General features: G+C 38.2%; 1 protein-coding gene across 3 annotated transcripts in view; it reads left to right on the top strand.

The window, feature by feature from the left end:
- The window catches only part of LUZP2 (leucine zipper protein 2), a 393008-nt gene extending 376764 nt beyond the window's left edge, over window positions 1-16244 (top strand). For 2 of the 3 annotated variants that reach the window (XM_026664758.2, XM_087951089.1), the window contains 2 exons: window positions 13795-13848; window positions 15812-16244. In XM_026664758.2, the coding sequence (XP_026520543.1) occupies window positions 13795-13848; window positions 15812-15916 (159 nt within the window). In that variant the 3' untranslated portion in view covers window positions 15917-16244. The remainder of the gene's footprint in view (window positions 1-13794; window positions 13849-15811) is intronic. The other variant, XM_087951090.1, reaches the window with a different exon arrangement.
- Window positions 16245-17115: the final 871 nt, after the last annotated feature.

Here is a 17115-nt window from a genome sequence, read left to right as displayed (position 1 = left end):
GACACTATCAATGTAACCAAAATGATTATATGGTTATAGCAGGGCTGTCAAACTCACGGCCCATGGGCCAGATGTGTCATGCACTGGCCACGCCCAAGCTGGTTTAGTGAAGGGGGAAAAAGTCCCGATACATTATGTGACAATGATGGGATGATGGGTGTCAACACCTGGGTTACAGAAACGAACAATAGACAAACACACACATAGATCTATCTATCTGCAATTGGCTACCTGAGTCTGCACTGAAAAGCTTCAGTCCTAATGAAGGTTCAGCTCTGCTTTTAGATTAACTAGAAAGCAAGAAATCGTGTGTGCAGTGTTTGCAAAAAATCATCAGCTGTGCTGCCTGGACAGCTGACAAGCACTGCACTTGGATGCGCAGCATTTGAAAATCCTCTTGTTTCCTGCTTTTTCAACCTCAGCTGTACCGCGCAAAGCAGCTGAGAAGGGAAAAGCAGGGAATAAAGGACAGCTTAGAGCCTGGGTAGGCAGGTGGGCCAAACACCCAACTGGTTCAGTGTCAGCTTCTCTTCGCAGCTACAGGTTCTATAGAACTGGGCCAAACTGGTAACATCCCACCCCTGCCTCTCTCCCTCTCCCTCTCTGTCCCTCCCTCCCTCCCTCTCTCTCTTCTCTCTGATATACACACACACACACACACACACACACACACACACACACACACACACACACATATATATATATATATAATGTTTTCTGAGGTTCTCACTTTGGTTATTCGGGTTTCTCCGTAAGATTCAAAGTATCTAGGCAACGTTTCGATGAAGTCTCATTCATCATCTTCAGGCTTGCTTCTTCGGCTCTGTGCTTCTCAGAGTGATGTGAGCTTTCAGCTGCTTCTTCCTTCTAACTGCCAGTGGGGGTGTGACTTGACTGGGTGGGGGCTTGGCTGCTCCGATTGGGTGGGGGTGTGTTCTCATTGGTTGGAGGCTTGGCTGTGTTCTGATTGGTTGGGGGTGGCCGTGTTCTGATTGGCTGGAGGCGTGCTCTGTTCAGGTGGGGCTTGGCCGTGCTCAGGCTAGTCCCAGCTGCTGGGGATTTGAGCTGGTGAGCTGGGATCTTGCTGTTTGGCTTTGAGTTCGTGGTCGTGCCACATCTTCATGGTGGGTCAGTTCGCTCATGTATGGCTCAGAGGGTTTGAAGTGGGTAGTGATGCAGCTGCAGTGCGGCTTCTGGTCTGTGGTCGTGTCTCATCTTCTGTGTGGGTGTGAGTCTGATTTTTCGTGGAAGTGTGGTGGTGGCATCTTGTGTGGCCCTCGTGGGTGTGGGTCTGGTGTCATTCGTCATGTTGGGTACTCGTCTGTTCATGAGGGCGGGTTTCCAAATGGCTGGTAAGCGGGAGGTGTCATCTCTTTTATTCATGCTGTGTGGGCTTTTTCTATCTCTATGGCTTCTCTGATTATTCTGCTGCTGAAGTGTTCAGTTTTGGCGATAGTTCTGGTATTTTTAAAGTCAATCTCATGTCCTGTGGCTTTGAGGTGTTGGACCAGGGAAGAGGTTGGTTCTTCTTTTTGATTGAGTTCTTATGTTCTTCAACGCGTGCACTTATTCTTCTGTTAGTTTGTCCAATGTATGTGGTGAGGCAGGCAGCAAGGGATTTCATATACTCCTTGGTTTTCTAACTCTAAAGACAAAATCAGAACACAGCCAAGCCCCCACCCAATCAAGTCACACCCCCACTAGCAGTTAAAAGGAAGAAGCAGCTGCAAGCTCACATCACTCTGAGAAGCACAGAGTTGAAGACAGAAGCCTGAAGATGATGAATGAGACTTCATCGAAACGCTGCCTAGATACTTCCAATCTTACGCGGGAGAAAACCCGAATAACCAAAGATCCACATACAAATACCCGCGAGAACCTCAGAAAACAAATATTGCACCTCTACGGGAGGAAACCCACCATCTGACCAGGACTTATGAAAAACTTGAAGTCCAAAGAGCTTCCATTTTATGTGACCTCGCATTCCTATGCAACTGCAGAGATCAAAATTTAATTCCCACAAGCTTCCAATTGAAATTCCACACCAACACAGCAGCCACCAAACGCATCCTAAAAAGAACAGAATTGGCCCTAATTAGAAATGAACTTCACACAAAAAGATTTCTCCTAGACCAAATCAACAAAGATCTCCTCACACTTCACCTCAGACTCAGCAACAAGATTCACCCTTTACTTTGGGACAACTAACAACTTGCTGTCTGGAGAGCCGAAACACAGACCACCCTCAAGACAGACACACACACCAACAAACTCAGAAAACTACAACAACGCCAGAAACCAACTCCTCCCCTCGCAGCCACACATGAAACAAACAGTGCACAACATCTCAGACAAGATCCTCACTGAAGCCAAAACCAAGGTCCTTTCTAAAGGATTCAACTTTGCTGTCGCTCCCAAACACATCCCCACAGAAACCATCATATGCGGAGTTGAAACCAGCCTGACCAAAACCAACCCTGATGATGCTAATAGAATCAGACTCGAAATCACCAACATCCTCTGCACTAGCAAACCACCCAAAAGCAACTTATCCAAAGAAGAACAAACTGCACTACGTAACCTGAAAGAAGACACCAGCATAATAATCCTACCAGCAGACAAGGGCAACGCGACAGTGGTTATGAACACATCTGACTACCAAACCAAGTTAACCAACCTACTCCTAGACCCCACATACAAACCCCTAAAGACAGACCCCACCACCTACCTAGAAAAACCACCAGATCCAAAATAAAAGCCTCCCCATCAGTGAAGAAATCCAGCAAAGAATCATACCCAGAGAGAAATCATCCAGATGCCCTAAGCTTTATGGTCTCCCAAGATACACAAAGAAGGAACTCCACTTAGACCAATAGTCAGCTCCATAGGCTCACCTCTACAAAACTTAGCCAAATTTCTCGCCAAACAACTACAGCCCTATGCAGAATCCATCAACTCACATGTAAGAAACTCATTCCAGTTCATCGAGATCATAAAGAAACAAAACTTACAACCCAGTGACCTACTAGTGAGCTTCGATGTCATATCCCTATTCACCCAAGTGCCAATAAAAGAAGCCTTGACAGCCATCCAAAACAAATACAACCCCCCAGCACATCCTAGATCTGACCAACCACTGTCTATCCAATACATACTTCACCTACAACGGACAAAAATACAAACAAATAGAAGGAGCACCCATGGGATCACCCTCTCACCTGTCATCGCAAACCTCTACATGGAACACTTTGAAACACAAGCTCTAGAAAAATATGATCACAAACCCAAACTCTGGCTCAGATACGTAGATGACACCTTCATAATCTGGCCACACGGGAAAGAAAAACTGAACAACTTCCTCACACACCTCAACAGCCTACACCCCAAAATACAATTCACCATGGAAACAGAAGCTAACAATCAACTTCCCTTCCTAGATGTCTTGGTATACAAAAACCCAATGGCTCCCTAGGACACACCATCTACCAGAAGAAAACACATACAAACCGCTATCTACATGCACTCTCACACCACCACCCAGCACAGATCAATCCGTAGCTGAGACACTCATCTCCAGAACAAAATGCTTAGCTGATGAACAACACCTAAAAACCGAACTAAACACTCTCACCAACGTACTAACAGCCAATGGATTCCAAAGAAAGAAGATTACCCACCTAATCCAAAAAGAAACCCCAACCAAAATCCAAGACAGAGAACAAGAGAACGACAAAGCCCTCCTCCCATATATAAAAGGCACTACAGACAAAATCAGCAAGATCCTCCAAAAACACAACATTAAAGCAGCATTCTGCACAAACAGAAAAATATCCACCATCCTAAGAAACCCTAAAGACAAAATCGAAGTTAGAAAGCCAAGGAGTATACGAAATCCCTTGCACTGCCTGCCCCACCACATACATTGGACAAACTAACAGAAGAATAAGTGCACGCTTGAAGAACATAAGAACTCAATCAAAAAGAAGAACCGACCTCTTCCCTGGTCCAACACCTCAAAGCCACAGGACATGAGATTGACTTTAAAAATACCAGAACTATCGCCAAAACCGAACACTTCAACAACAGAATAATCAGAGAAGCCATAGAGATAGAAAACGCCCACACAGCATGAATAAAAGAGATGACACCTCCCGCTTACCAGTCATTTGGAAACCCGCCTCATGAACAGACGAGTACCTAACATGATGAATGACACCAGACCCACACCCACGAGGGCCACACGAGATGCCACCACCACACTTCCACGTAAAAAGCAGACTCACACCCACACAGAAGATGAGACACGACCACAGACCAGAAGCCGCACTGCAGCTGCATCACTACCCACTTCAAACCCCTCTGAGCCATACATGAAGCGAACTGACCCCCACCATGAAGATGCAGCACGACCACGAACTCAAGCCAAACAGCAAGATCACAGCTCACCAGCTCAAATCCCCAGTAACTAAGACCAACCTGAGCACAACCAAGCCCCCACCTGAACAGAACATACCTCCAGCCAATCAGAACATGGCCAACCCCAACCAATCAGAACACAGCCAAAACCCCAACCAATGAGAACACCCCCCACCCAATCAGAACACAGCCAAGCCCCCACCCAATCAAGTCACACCCCACTAGCAGTTAAAAGGAAGAAGCAGCTGCAAGCTCACATCACTCTGAGAAGCACAGAGTTGAAGACAGAAGCCTGAAGATGATGAATGAGACTTCATAAACGTTGCCTAGATACTTCCAATCTTACGCGGAGAAAACCCAATAACCAAAGATCCATATATATATATATATATATATATATATATATATATATATATATATATATATATATATATATATATATAGATAATAGATAGATACTTACAGAACTCACTTCATTTGAAACAATTCTGTCATGATAACATGACGTGAAGGAAGTATATTATTTGCAGACTGATCCATATGCTACATTACATCGCTTGACTCTGTTTTGATCCTAACTCCCTGACATTCATGCCTCATTATGAAAACTGTGGAAAAGTCATATGTATGTATTTGTGTGTCTATATGTGTGTATTTATATGTTGTATTAGATTTCCTTGCAATGCCATTTCACATTGAAACTGATAGTGTTATTAATTAGTCATCTTTACCATTTTCCAATGATTTTATTGAATAGCATTTCCTGGCAATCTTGCATTCATTTATGCTGTCCCTATAATGCATTCCATGCTAGGACAGAACCACAGTTATTTTGCTTGCTATTGAAGAGTAGGATGATTTGGCTTTATATGACAGTGGGAAAATTTGGTTTTAAATGCTTCTATGAAATTGAGCTGTCTTCCATTTTTTTCCCGGAGAGCATAACTCATGTACAGCTCATAATGTGGCAGCAATATTCCTTCTCCAGATCAAGCAGTTCAAATATATGTTTATGCCAGCCACCACATTGTGCCCTCCTTGCTTAATAAATTGTGCTCTCCTTACTTAATACAGTCATCTCTCATGTATACAGCCTCTTTCATTTGGCTATCTTCTACCTCCATGTACTTTATTTGTCTGCCAGTATAAATAGAGATTCTAAGAACAAGCACTGGAAAAATATAATTCTGTTTCCAGCATTGATCCTGAAACATTTGCTGAGCTCTGCGGATTTGCAAGAATGAACAGAACAAAGGAATTATAAAGGGAAGATAAATCTAATCTTCCACACAGTCCTCCAAAATTCCTTTTATTATGACACTCCACCAAAAAATATGCTGTAGAAGCAGAGTGTCATTCATTTTGTAAACCTCAAAGAATCAACTAAACAAGATAAGTTACTTTTTTCCAACATGAATTAAGATGAAACTTGAACAATCCATTGATTTTTAAAAGTTGATTTAAAACAGATTCAGAGGCATAGTCACTTGCTTTTTTCTTTGACACTGATTATAAAGAATGCATATTGTGGTTATTGACGTAGAATAGAATAGAATAGAATAGAATAGAATAGAATAGAATAGAATAGAATTCTTTATTAGCCAAGTGTGGTTGGACACACAAGGAATTTGTCTTGGTGCAAATGCTCTCAGTGTACATAAAAGAAAAGATACATTCATCAAGAATCATAAGTTACAACAATTAATAATAGTCATAGGGTACAATAAGCAATCAAATCATACTAGGAATACAATAAAAATTGTAAGGATACAAGCAACGAAGTTACAGCCATACAGTCATAAGTGGAAGGAGATTGGTAAAAGGAAGGATGGGAAGATTAATAGTAATAGTAATGCAGACTTAGTAAATAGTTTGACAGTGTTGAGGGAATTATTTCTTTAGCAGAGTGATGGTGTTCGGGGGAAAAAAACTGTTCATATGTCTAGTTGTTCTGGTGTGCAGTGCTCTATAGCATTGTTTTGAGGATAGGAGTTGAAACAGTTTATGTCCAGGATGTGAGGGGGTCTATAAATATTTTCACAGCCCTCTTTTTGACTCGTGCAGTATATAGGTCCTTGATGGAAGGGAGGTTGGTAGTAATTGTTTTTTCTGCAGTCCTAATTATTCTCTGAAGTCTGTGTCTGTGTTCTGTCCTAGGCCTCACCAAAAAGCACTCAGTCAATTCTGAGTCCCAGCAAAAAAACTCTTTATTTACAATAATGTGAATTATTTCATTCACAGTCAGCCAACAGCTTGGCAAACAGTATTGTGAAGGTAAACTAATTATCTCAGACCTTTATCAATCCTGCAACGCTGCCTGGTAAATAGTTCCACAATCACTGGTGGCAGGGAAGGCTGGTATTACAGACAAATTTCCACAAGGCTGGAACAAACAAATGACTGAACGAGCGAGTTGTTTCCTGGAAAAACCTCTCCCCTTTTGTTCCTCTTTTAATCCTGATGGGAGGGGCCATTCATTGTTCATCTGTGACCTTGATCCCATGTCAACCCTAAGTTCTTAATTGCTCCTTTCTTTTAGCAGCTCTGCATGCGTGCAGGCTGGGAAACGGTTCCAACTGCTCCCCAGCCTCATTGCTATCTGAGCCCGAAGGCAGCTGATGACTGCCAGCCTGCCCTGGCCCCATCCCTGCCTCTGAAGCAGATCCTCATTTGAGCCTTCCTCAGCCTCCAAGACTGGCCCAGGATCCTCCCCAACCTCCTCACTACTGTCTGACTCTGCTGGCAACTCCACCAGCTGCCGGTGGGCCACAACAGTCTGTCTTGTTGTGTTGCAGGACCAAACCAGATAGTTATACAGGTACAGATGATAGACTCAATAATTCATCTGTAGAACTGTATCAAACAGCTCCTTACGCAGTTTGAGTTGTCTCAGTTGGTGCAGAAAGAACATTCTTTGTTATGTTTTTTTGATGATGTTTTTGATATTAGGTGTCCATTTTTGGTCTTTAGTTATATGATAGAACCTAGAAATTTGAAGTTCTTTACTGTTGGTACTATGTTGTCTAATATTAGAAGTGGTGATAGTATGGGAGGGGTTCTCCTAAAGTCTACCACCATTTCTATGGTTTTGAGTGTGTTCAGTTCCAGATTGTTCTGGTCGCAACATGAGGCAAGTTGTTCAACCTCCTGTCTGTATGCGGATTCATCATTGTCTCATTGACATTTTCTAGTCTTTATCACAGCTGGAAAGGCATAAGGGAATGGGAGTTATAGTTCTTCATAATAAACTGATCTTTGTTTATCAGTTTTATATTGCACTTTTTCAATCAGGAACTCAACACTTACACAAAGCTCTTTCCACCAATTTCTTTCCCAATCACAAATTTCTTTGTGGGTGAAAGAAAATAACTGTCACAAAGTCATCCTGTGAATTTCAGCAGCTAAGTATGGGCTAGAAATAGGGTCTTCCCTGTACCAATTCAATACTTCAATCATTACTTGTTGTACGTAGCCCAGAATCACTTCTTAGCTGAGATAGACAGCTAATTTGATTAGCAAATTAATAAACCATTACATCTGTTGCATGTATTATTCATATTAGAAGGTGACAGCAAAGCTTTTTTTTTTTTTTAACTCTAGTTGTATTTATTTTGGCATAATAAATTCAGCCTTGGATAAAGAATGATGAAGGATCAGTCCATTATGGAGGAGATGCCAAATCCCAAACTTCAGAAAAGTGGGGGAATCCTTAGGGAGCCTGTTCAATGGTTGCGCTGTGTTTAGATGGATGCTTTTCTTACATAATCTATCTTTTATTTAATTATTAAGTGTTTAAACACTTGTGATGTTGTTTGTTGATTTGTTGGTTATATGCTGCCCAGAATAACATACAGTAAGATGGCAACCATATGAATTTGTTAAATGAATACAGTCCAGAAAAAAACATTCAAAGTGGGTCAAGAATGGAGCAATAGTATATGTAGTTATCTCCAAAGTTCTGTATTCTGTCATTTTTCTGTAAATAATAATGGCAAGAGAGTTGGATCTAGGACATTCAAAGTCTCCGTTCCCAAAAAGTAACAAGCTAGCAGAGATATAGTGTCTGCTATTTCAAGGCAGACAGTTTTGAAAGTTTATCCTTTTCTCCACAGATATCTTTACCTAGAGAGGGAGAGTTTGGGATCTTGGGGTGAATCCTTTTCAGCAGATTTTGTTTGAGAGATGTAATGTAATAAGTTGCTGTTTTCACAATTGTTCTATGACAAGCTACATTAGCTCTTCTCTCTTGGCTTTGTGTTTTTGTGCATACTATGGGTAAATAAAAGGTATTTCATGATATAAGTAACAATAGATAAGACCATATATTTTGTACTATCAGCATGTAACAATTGAATCCTTTTCATAACTGTTAAAGAGAACTTCCAATGCTGCCCTAAATTATGTTTCATTCTACTAATGTGCTTATTGTAATAGGGATATAAATTTATTAATTATTTTATTTAATTATAGTTTCATACCCAAAGCAATAGATATGATCTAATAATTCCAATTCAGGAAAATTTCCAGCTTCAGTTTAGCAATTGAGTGTCTGATTGTCCCATTAAATCAATGCCATAAAACCATGCAATATTAATTAAACATATCTTTGGTTTGTGGGAGGGCTTACCTTATTCATTCTTAGAATTATTGTAATATCCACCTAGACACCTACATACAATAGGATAGGGCAATAAAAGTAAATGTAATCTCAGTTGTATGAGCTTATTGAGCTAGAATAATTAAATCACATTATTATTATTTTTGCCATATATAATAGTAATGCAAAAATCTGTTTCTGCCTATAGTTAATAAATGTACTCATAAATTTTTACAGCCTTATTACCAAGCACTAGTTAACTCAAACATTTTTTCCCCTTGTTTCACATTCTGGGTACAGTGAAGGCATTTTCTCCATCTTTTTTATATCTGGGTTATGGCAGACAAAGAGGACGAATGAAAAATGGTACTACAAATTGTATTAGCATTATTACCTATGCTGTGCACAATAGATTCACTCAGGTTAAAAGCTCATCCTAAGTTCCTTCACCAACTTCAGCATGATAGCAATAGCACTTAGACATACACTGCTTCACAGTGCTTTACAGCCCTCTCTAAGTGGTTTACAAAGTCAGCATGATGTAATACATCCAACTTTGTTTTTAGTGTTAAAAGTTTTCCTTTATATTTGGGGCAAGATGTTAATGCCATTTTGATGGCCATTTTGATGAAATACTAATAGTAGCACAAAAGAAGTGGAGGAAGGAATGCACAGCTAGACCTCTACAACACAATGGTAAATGTGTGAATGAGGGAAGAAAGGAGCTTTGGCACAAAAATGCTCAAGCCATTTTGGCAGGATGAAATCTTGGCATGGTTCTCTGGCACAATTTGACTTTGCTGGTCCAGCTGTCATAATAGCCACTTTTTTTAAAAAAAAATTGCATCAAGTGAATTCTTGGAGAAAAGATTATCAATCACATAATACAAATCCATATAACGTGAGGGAAACATGTACTAAAATTATTGCATTGTGAAAAAGGAAAATGTTATCTGAAGCATGTGCCATATTGTGTAAAGTGAAATGCAAATGGGCATTTCAGGTTCATATTTGTCAAAGCATTGGGGGATAAATCTATTTCTAATTGAGCTGAAAATAAACTCACCCTGAGACGTACATTCACTGGAAGGCAAGAAATGATGAGAGAAACTCATGCTATGGTTTTGATATTAGGGTTATGGGTTTGGCTTTATGAAAATAAGTATTAGAAGTTCTGAGTTTAAACACATATCCCCACAGTTCCTACATAACTTGAGGTAAAATTTCTTTTCCTATTTAGAATAGCCATGTTGTTTCTTGGCAATATTTTGTGAGTTAATTGCCGTTGCTTTCTTTCTAAAACTGAGAAAGTTTGACTGGTTGATACAGGTGTTTTTGTTTTCAGGGGGGAACTAACAGACATTACTCCAATGTCCAACCTGCTTTCCACTTAGTAGGGAAAGCTTATTGTTTTTCTAAAGAGGACAATGCTTACTGCAGACTATCCTTCAGAGAAAAAATGTATTCTCTTCATTTCACTCCTAATTGCATAAAGCACTATCATAAAGAGCCAACAGTCAGTTCCTCGCAAATCATGTTCCTCTCTGTATAGAGTTAGATTTTTACCTTTACTGACACACTGATAGAGCTACTATTATTCTCAATTCAATCTAGTGTATGTGAGAATTAAGTCAATATGTAAGGCAATCATAGTGAAAAGAAGTTATAGTAGATTGCACATTGTGATATATACAGTATAATCTTCTATTTTCACTATTGCAATTTTAAAAAGGAAATAAATCCCAAAATGGATGAGATATTATGCTAATAGGGGAAGAGGACTTCTTAATTGCCAACAGCATATATAACATAATGTAACTTGTTATGCATGCTTATTTTTACTACCTGATTCCACTTATTGTAGAACAAATAAGCTATTATCACTATGACAACTACAAGTCCATCTGCATAAGATAAAGAATTGAGTGTTTCTATCCCAGAAATACAGCTGTACAATTTGAATTGTTCTCCTTCCTAATAATTTTCCTTAGGCCATATTTATATCCTGGGAACAAATCATATGAAACCAAATGAGACTTGTTTCTGAGGAGGCCTGAGTAAATTGATAGATATCTTGATGCAATTGGTAAAAAAGGCTTATAATCACAGCAAAACTCTTGTCCTCTGAAGGGTATTGCACATCACAGCTTGATAAGATTAAAAGACAATTTGTTTTCTCTGACTATCTTATCAATAACTCTGGTAGCCTTAGTAGACCCTTCACCCTCCTTGCCTTCATGGATGCTGCTAAGACTCTGCTCTCTGACACCCTCCCACATTGGATCAACAGGGGAGGAAAACCCTCATGTGTCATTTTGTGATGGAGCTGTTGTGGTGTTTGGTATCATTAAGGGAGTTTTAAATTGGTAATGTAATTTCTTCATCTGTTGTTAGCTTTGATGTAATATGATTTCTTTGATGAAATATGATTTATCAGTTCAATAGGAGCTCTGCTGGATCCAAAAACCAACTCACCTTATTTAGTATGTTCTTTTCTCCCAGAACCAATGCGATAGCTCTGGGACGTTCACAAGTAAAAGCTGCAGAATGTAATCACCCCATGCTGCTTATGGCAATTGAGAAATCACCAGGGACAGATAAAAAATGTTTGCCTCTTTCCATCATAGATATGTTTCATACCATTTCAACAACAATCTGCACTTTAAAAATACTGCAAAAACAACTTGCCTTATTTTTTTTTAAATGTGTTTTGAATGGAATTATGTAAAGGTATTTTTGTCTCCATTTTTATCCTGACTTTTATTAAGTGAAACAAAGTAATCTGTTCACATCTCTTTAATCAATACGGGTACTTACATGTATGGCATTTAGCTTTGTTCGGGTATTTTCCCACATCATTGTAGTTGTGCTTTTAAAGTTGTAGCAACATTTCGGCAGAATCTCATCTGCCATCATCAGGCTTCTGTATAATGTTCATCTGTGAGTCACAGGCAACACAGGCTGGCAACATTGTGTTCCTGTATTGGAGACTTTTAGTGCAGCTTGGCTCTGAGTAAATGGACAGCTATCATTTATTAGGAAGCTAGGTTTCATCTGGGTGCCTGGTTGGGGTGTGTTTGAGCTGGAGGTATCAGGGGGGATCTGTTTGCCTGGCTTGTGGTGTGGAGATTTTTTTGTTTGTGAGTGCAGGTTTCCAAATAATTGACAGTCTGGTGAATCATCTCTTCTATTCATGCTTTCAGGTCTTTTTCAATCTCTATGGCTTCTCTGATAATTCTGTGGCTGGGGTTTTCTATACTGGCTAGGGTTTTGGTGCCATTGAAGTCGATGCTATGAGCTGTGGCTTTCATGTGTTGGACTAGTGAGGAAGTGTGTTCCAGCTTTTTTACTGCATTTTTGTGTTCATCCAGGCGGGTACTTATTCTTCCATTGGTCTGTCCAATGTATGTGGCAGGGCATGATGCACAGGGGACTTCATATATACCTTGGTTTTCCAGGTCAATTTTATCTTTGGGGTTTCTTAGGATGGCTGCTATTTTTCTGTCTGTTTTGAAGGCAGTCTTGATGTGATGCCTGTGTAGTATCTTACTGATTTTGTCTGTAGTACCTCTTATATAGGGCAGGACAGCTGTTCCATAGGTCTGTTCATCTTCTAGGTCACCATTATGTCTCAGTGTGTTTTTGTGGATCAAGCCGGTGATTTTGCTTTTGTGGAAGCCATTGGCTGTCAGTACTTTAGTCAGGGTGCATAGTTCAGTCTTTATGTGTGTTTTGTCTGCATGGGTTGGTTCTGGTGATTAGTGTTTTGGCTATGGAGTTTATCTGTGCTGGGTGGTGGTGGGATTGGGCGTTGAGGTAGCAGTTGGTGTGTGTTTTCTTCTGGTATATGGTATGTCCTAGGGTGCCATCTGTTTTTTTGTAGATTAGTACATCTAGGAATGGTAGTTGTTTGTTTGTTTCCGTTTCCATGGTGAACTTGATTTTGGGGTGTATGCTGTTTAGGTGTGTTAGGAAATTGTTTAGGTTTTCTTTTCCATGGGGCCAAATCACAAATGTGTCATCGATGTATCTTAACCATGGTTTGGGTTTGTGGGTGGCATTAGCCAGGGCTCTGGATTCGAATTCTTCCATGAACAGGTTTGCAATGATGGGTGACAGTAGTGATCCCATAGGGGCTCCTTCAATTTGCTTGTATCTTTGTCCTTTGTATATGAAATATGTGTTTGTTAAGCAGTGTTCTGCTAGTTCCATGAGGTATTTGGGTGGTTGGTATTTATTTTTGATGATTTCAAGAATTTCTTTTATCGGGACTTGAGTGAATAGTGAAACCATGTCAAAACTTACAAGCAGATCTTCTTGTTCCACAAGAAGATGATGGCAGATGAGATTCTGCCGAAATGTTGCTACAACTTTAAAAGCACAACTATAATGACGTGGGAAAATACCTGAACAAAGCTGAATACCATAATTACATACATACATACATACATACATACATACATACATACATACGTATTCATATTCATGTAGTGGTTGAAAGCACATTTATTTTCTGTTCTTTCCTTCACACCTTTCCTTCAAATCTAAAATAAAGTCAAGTAAAAGTAAAAGTAAAAAAAGTAAAAGTAAAGTAAAATAAAGTAAATTAGAGTAAAGTAAAGATGGGCAAACATTGAAACCCTCATTTAGGCAAGCAAGCTTTCAGTCATAATTCTATGAATCATTCCCACATGTGTTTAAAAATGCAAATCAATTTGTGTATGAATTATTGATTTCTAAATTAGAGATGATTGTTTAATACCATTTTTTCCACTTTTCAGATTGGCAACACTTGTTTAGGAACCCAGAGTAATGTAACAGATCCTAGCATGCAGGTATGAACCTTGTACTTTTTATACATTCTGATCATCCAAATTAAATTCCTTCTTTGTCCCTTGTTATATGAATCATCAGCTTTGAAAGAAACACCATTTTCTCTTCAATGTTATTTTTATCCTCTGAGGTTTTTGTTTGCTTGTTTGTTTTTTGCTTTGTCTGAAACCTACTTTCTAATCTACAACTCTAAATTATGTAAGAGCAGTGTTGCAGGAAAATGCATTGATGTAAGAAGAAGACAATGGAAAAGAAAACTTAAAACGAAGGCCCTCCTATCACAGCTTTTTATTCATTATCCATATTAATTGATACTGGTATAATCCAGTATTTTTATTTTATATTGAAATAATCTGGTATTTTTATTTATTGATACTATACCACGGTTTAATTTGGCAACATGTCCATATTTTAGTTTGTAGAAATCAATGCTGGATAAAAATTTAGAAGCCAGCAGTCAGGGCATTCATAACTATGTATGAATCACTTTGATGAAGTAACCCTCCTGTTCTAAGTGCATTCTACCCAAGAAGGAGAAGAATGAACAATTTGAACATTAGAATCACTGAAACATAGATTTGTGATGGCTCACATGTTGACATGCCTCTTTGTTGTGAAGTTGCAGGTATCACAATCATCTAGAAAGGTTTCTGGAGAGTGTTGGGGAGGAAATAGAGATCATTGTCCACAATGACATCAGTAATATTGTAATCAATCAGTCCTGAAAGACAAATGTAGGTTACTGAGAAGTCCAGGACTACCAGAATATTTTCATTCTCATAAATTATAATTGTATCCTACACAGGGTTAAAGAGAATGGAATCCAAAATTTCAATGTGTGGTTCAATTAATGACACTGTACCAAGATATTTAGAGACATATTTTACCTGCTTTTAAAAATAGAAAATGAGTGATTTGTCATAGCAGGACATCTCATCTCTATATTCCAATGTTATTCCAATTTTTATCTTCATTTTCTAGAAAAATAAATTTAGCCTTATATTTGTCCTACCCACTTTTCAACACACTAAGAAAGTGTTGGAATTATTGTAGCATAATCTAATAGATAATAGGGAAAGCCAAATTTTACAGATAAACATGTTATTTGCAATTAAGTTGTATATTTTTCTTCTTTCTGTTATTTCCTGTTATAAATTTAAGATGGTAGTGGTCTGTCTTCCTTACCTTGTCTATATTGCCAAAATATATAGAACTTCTTGATAATATACTATAACAAAACAATTCTGTTCTTCTCTACTGCACTCCAACAGCCTACCACATGATAGTCCACATTTTCCCAAGAAGTTAATAAAACATTTTCTGGAAAACCTAGTGCACAGAAAGGGTACACAGAAAGCTATTTAATGAGGAAAAAATCTGTATATTTGCTATATTGCCTTGTTACTGTGGATTCCACTTACATGTGTCAGGGCTCCAACAAATCCACCCTCATTCAAATCAAAATGTACAACCAAGCCATACAAGTTCTCATTGTGCTCCATTTTCAACTGCTCTGTTCTCTACTCACACAAACCATCTCTACAATGTCTTCCCTTTAGTCACATATATCTCTCCCCAAGCTAATCTGTCTTAAAAGAGACAGCAATTCATTTTGTTATTTCTGCTAACCAATTACTATAGCTGATCAAAAGGTGAGCATGCAAATATGGAATTATTTTTAGTTAGGAAGGATTGGGCAGCTGATAATTTTCTTCTATTTTTCTTTATGATTTTTTCCCCTTACACTTCTTCTCCAAAGGAAATATCCTTTATTGGCAATGGCAGTTTTGTGGTGTAATGTAATCAATTTATTTGCTTTTCAAGGAACTTAATTCTCCAAATTGGAGAGTTTCCCTTTGAAGCAGATCGACTTTATTCTTAGGTGTCCAAACCTATGTTTCCATTCCTTGAAAGTCCCACAGTAACATTTGAATATTGATTGTGTTTTCTTCATTATACCTACAGAAATCACACAGCCCTCCATGGATTAAACCAGAAAATAACAAATCAACTGAGAGAAAAGGAAGCAATGCTGAAGAGTCAGCTAAAATCAATGAAAAGACTCTGTAAATGCCATCTTGCTATCTTTAAAATGTTATTCATTTGCTATCGTCTTCATCTTTTTAGTCCAGAGGCATGAAAATGTACCAGGTTTCTAGAGCATGCAATTTTTTCACTATTTTATGGATGTTTGTAAATTAGTCAAGAAATTTCTGAAATAGATTGACTACTAGTATCTTTCAGCAATAATCCAACACAAATGGATGTTTGAAAAAAATGCTTTGTAATACAGTCCAGTTTTTTGAAATATTATTCTGCCCTGATCTGTAACTTGCTTATTATAAACCACTCTGTTTTGTAAAGAAAAGCTATTAAGAAGTTTTATTTTATTAACCAATTCTGTTTTGTAAGTATCTTTATTGCATACTAAGGTCAAAGCAGAGGAACAAGTGACTCTATACATATACACATATTCAGTCTGACACAGTAGTGTCTGTATTTCAGAACAAAATACTTACTAATTTCAATTGTTTGATTGTCTGGAATTGTTATTTAGTAACCATTTGGTTCCAAGCAGAATCATGTGTGAACAACATTTTGGAGATTACATCTAATCAAATAAAATAGATTTTATAGCAGATTGGTATGGAAAACAGCTCAGAAAAAGATTGGTAGTAATTAAATCTCGTTAAAAGTAAATGGGGCTTAAGATGATCAGTTCATGTTTTATAAAATTGTACAGAAAGCACAGTTGGTTAAAATGGCTGAAGCAATATATTTAAGAATCATTCTCTTTGAACTATAGCCTATTTCTTAGTTATACTCTTCATATGGATTCCATGACTCTTATGTAATTATGTCCAGACATATAAATAACTATTTTCTACATAATAGACAATTAAAATTCGGAAGAAGAAATTGTGTTTATTTAATGCAGACATACTAATTTTCTATTATAAGAAGTTTGCCTTCAAGCAATAATGATCACATGGTTAATATGTGAAAAAATGTTTTTAGGAAGTTGTAATTTTTCCCACATTGTATTAATAACAGCTATTGCTAAAAATAATGGTTATGAACAACTTCCTTACACTAACACAGTACAACCTATACAACTGGTTTCCAATCTTTAGCAGTACACGGAAAGGAGTTTGCGAAAATTCCTTGTTAATTGGATTGGGGAGTGGAATATCCTTGTCCCTTATTAATGGAGACAGAATCCCATAGAGACATTATAAGTCGCCCACTCATAGTCTATAATTCTAATT

This window comes from Notechis scutatus, chromosome 1 (assembly GCF_049901735.1).
Source record: "Notechis scutatus isolate UNSWTSFEM ecotype Mainland chromosome 1, rNotScu1.2, whole genome shotgun sequence".
Classification (NCBI taxonomy): Eukaryota; Metazoa; Chordata; class Lepidosauria; order Squamata; family Elapidae; genus Notechis; species Notechis scutatus.
The sequence above is the reverse complement of the archived record's forward strand: the minus strand, read 5'-3'. Positions and strand labels throughout refer to the sequence as shown.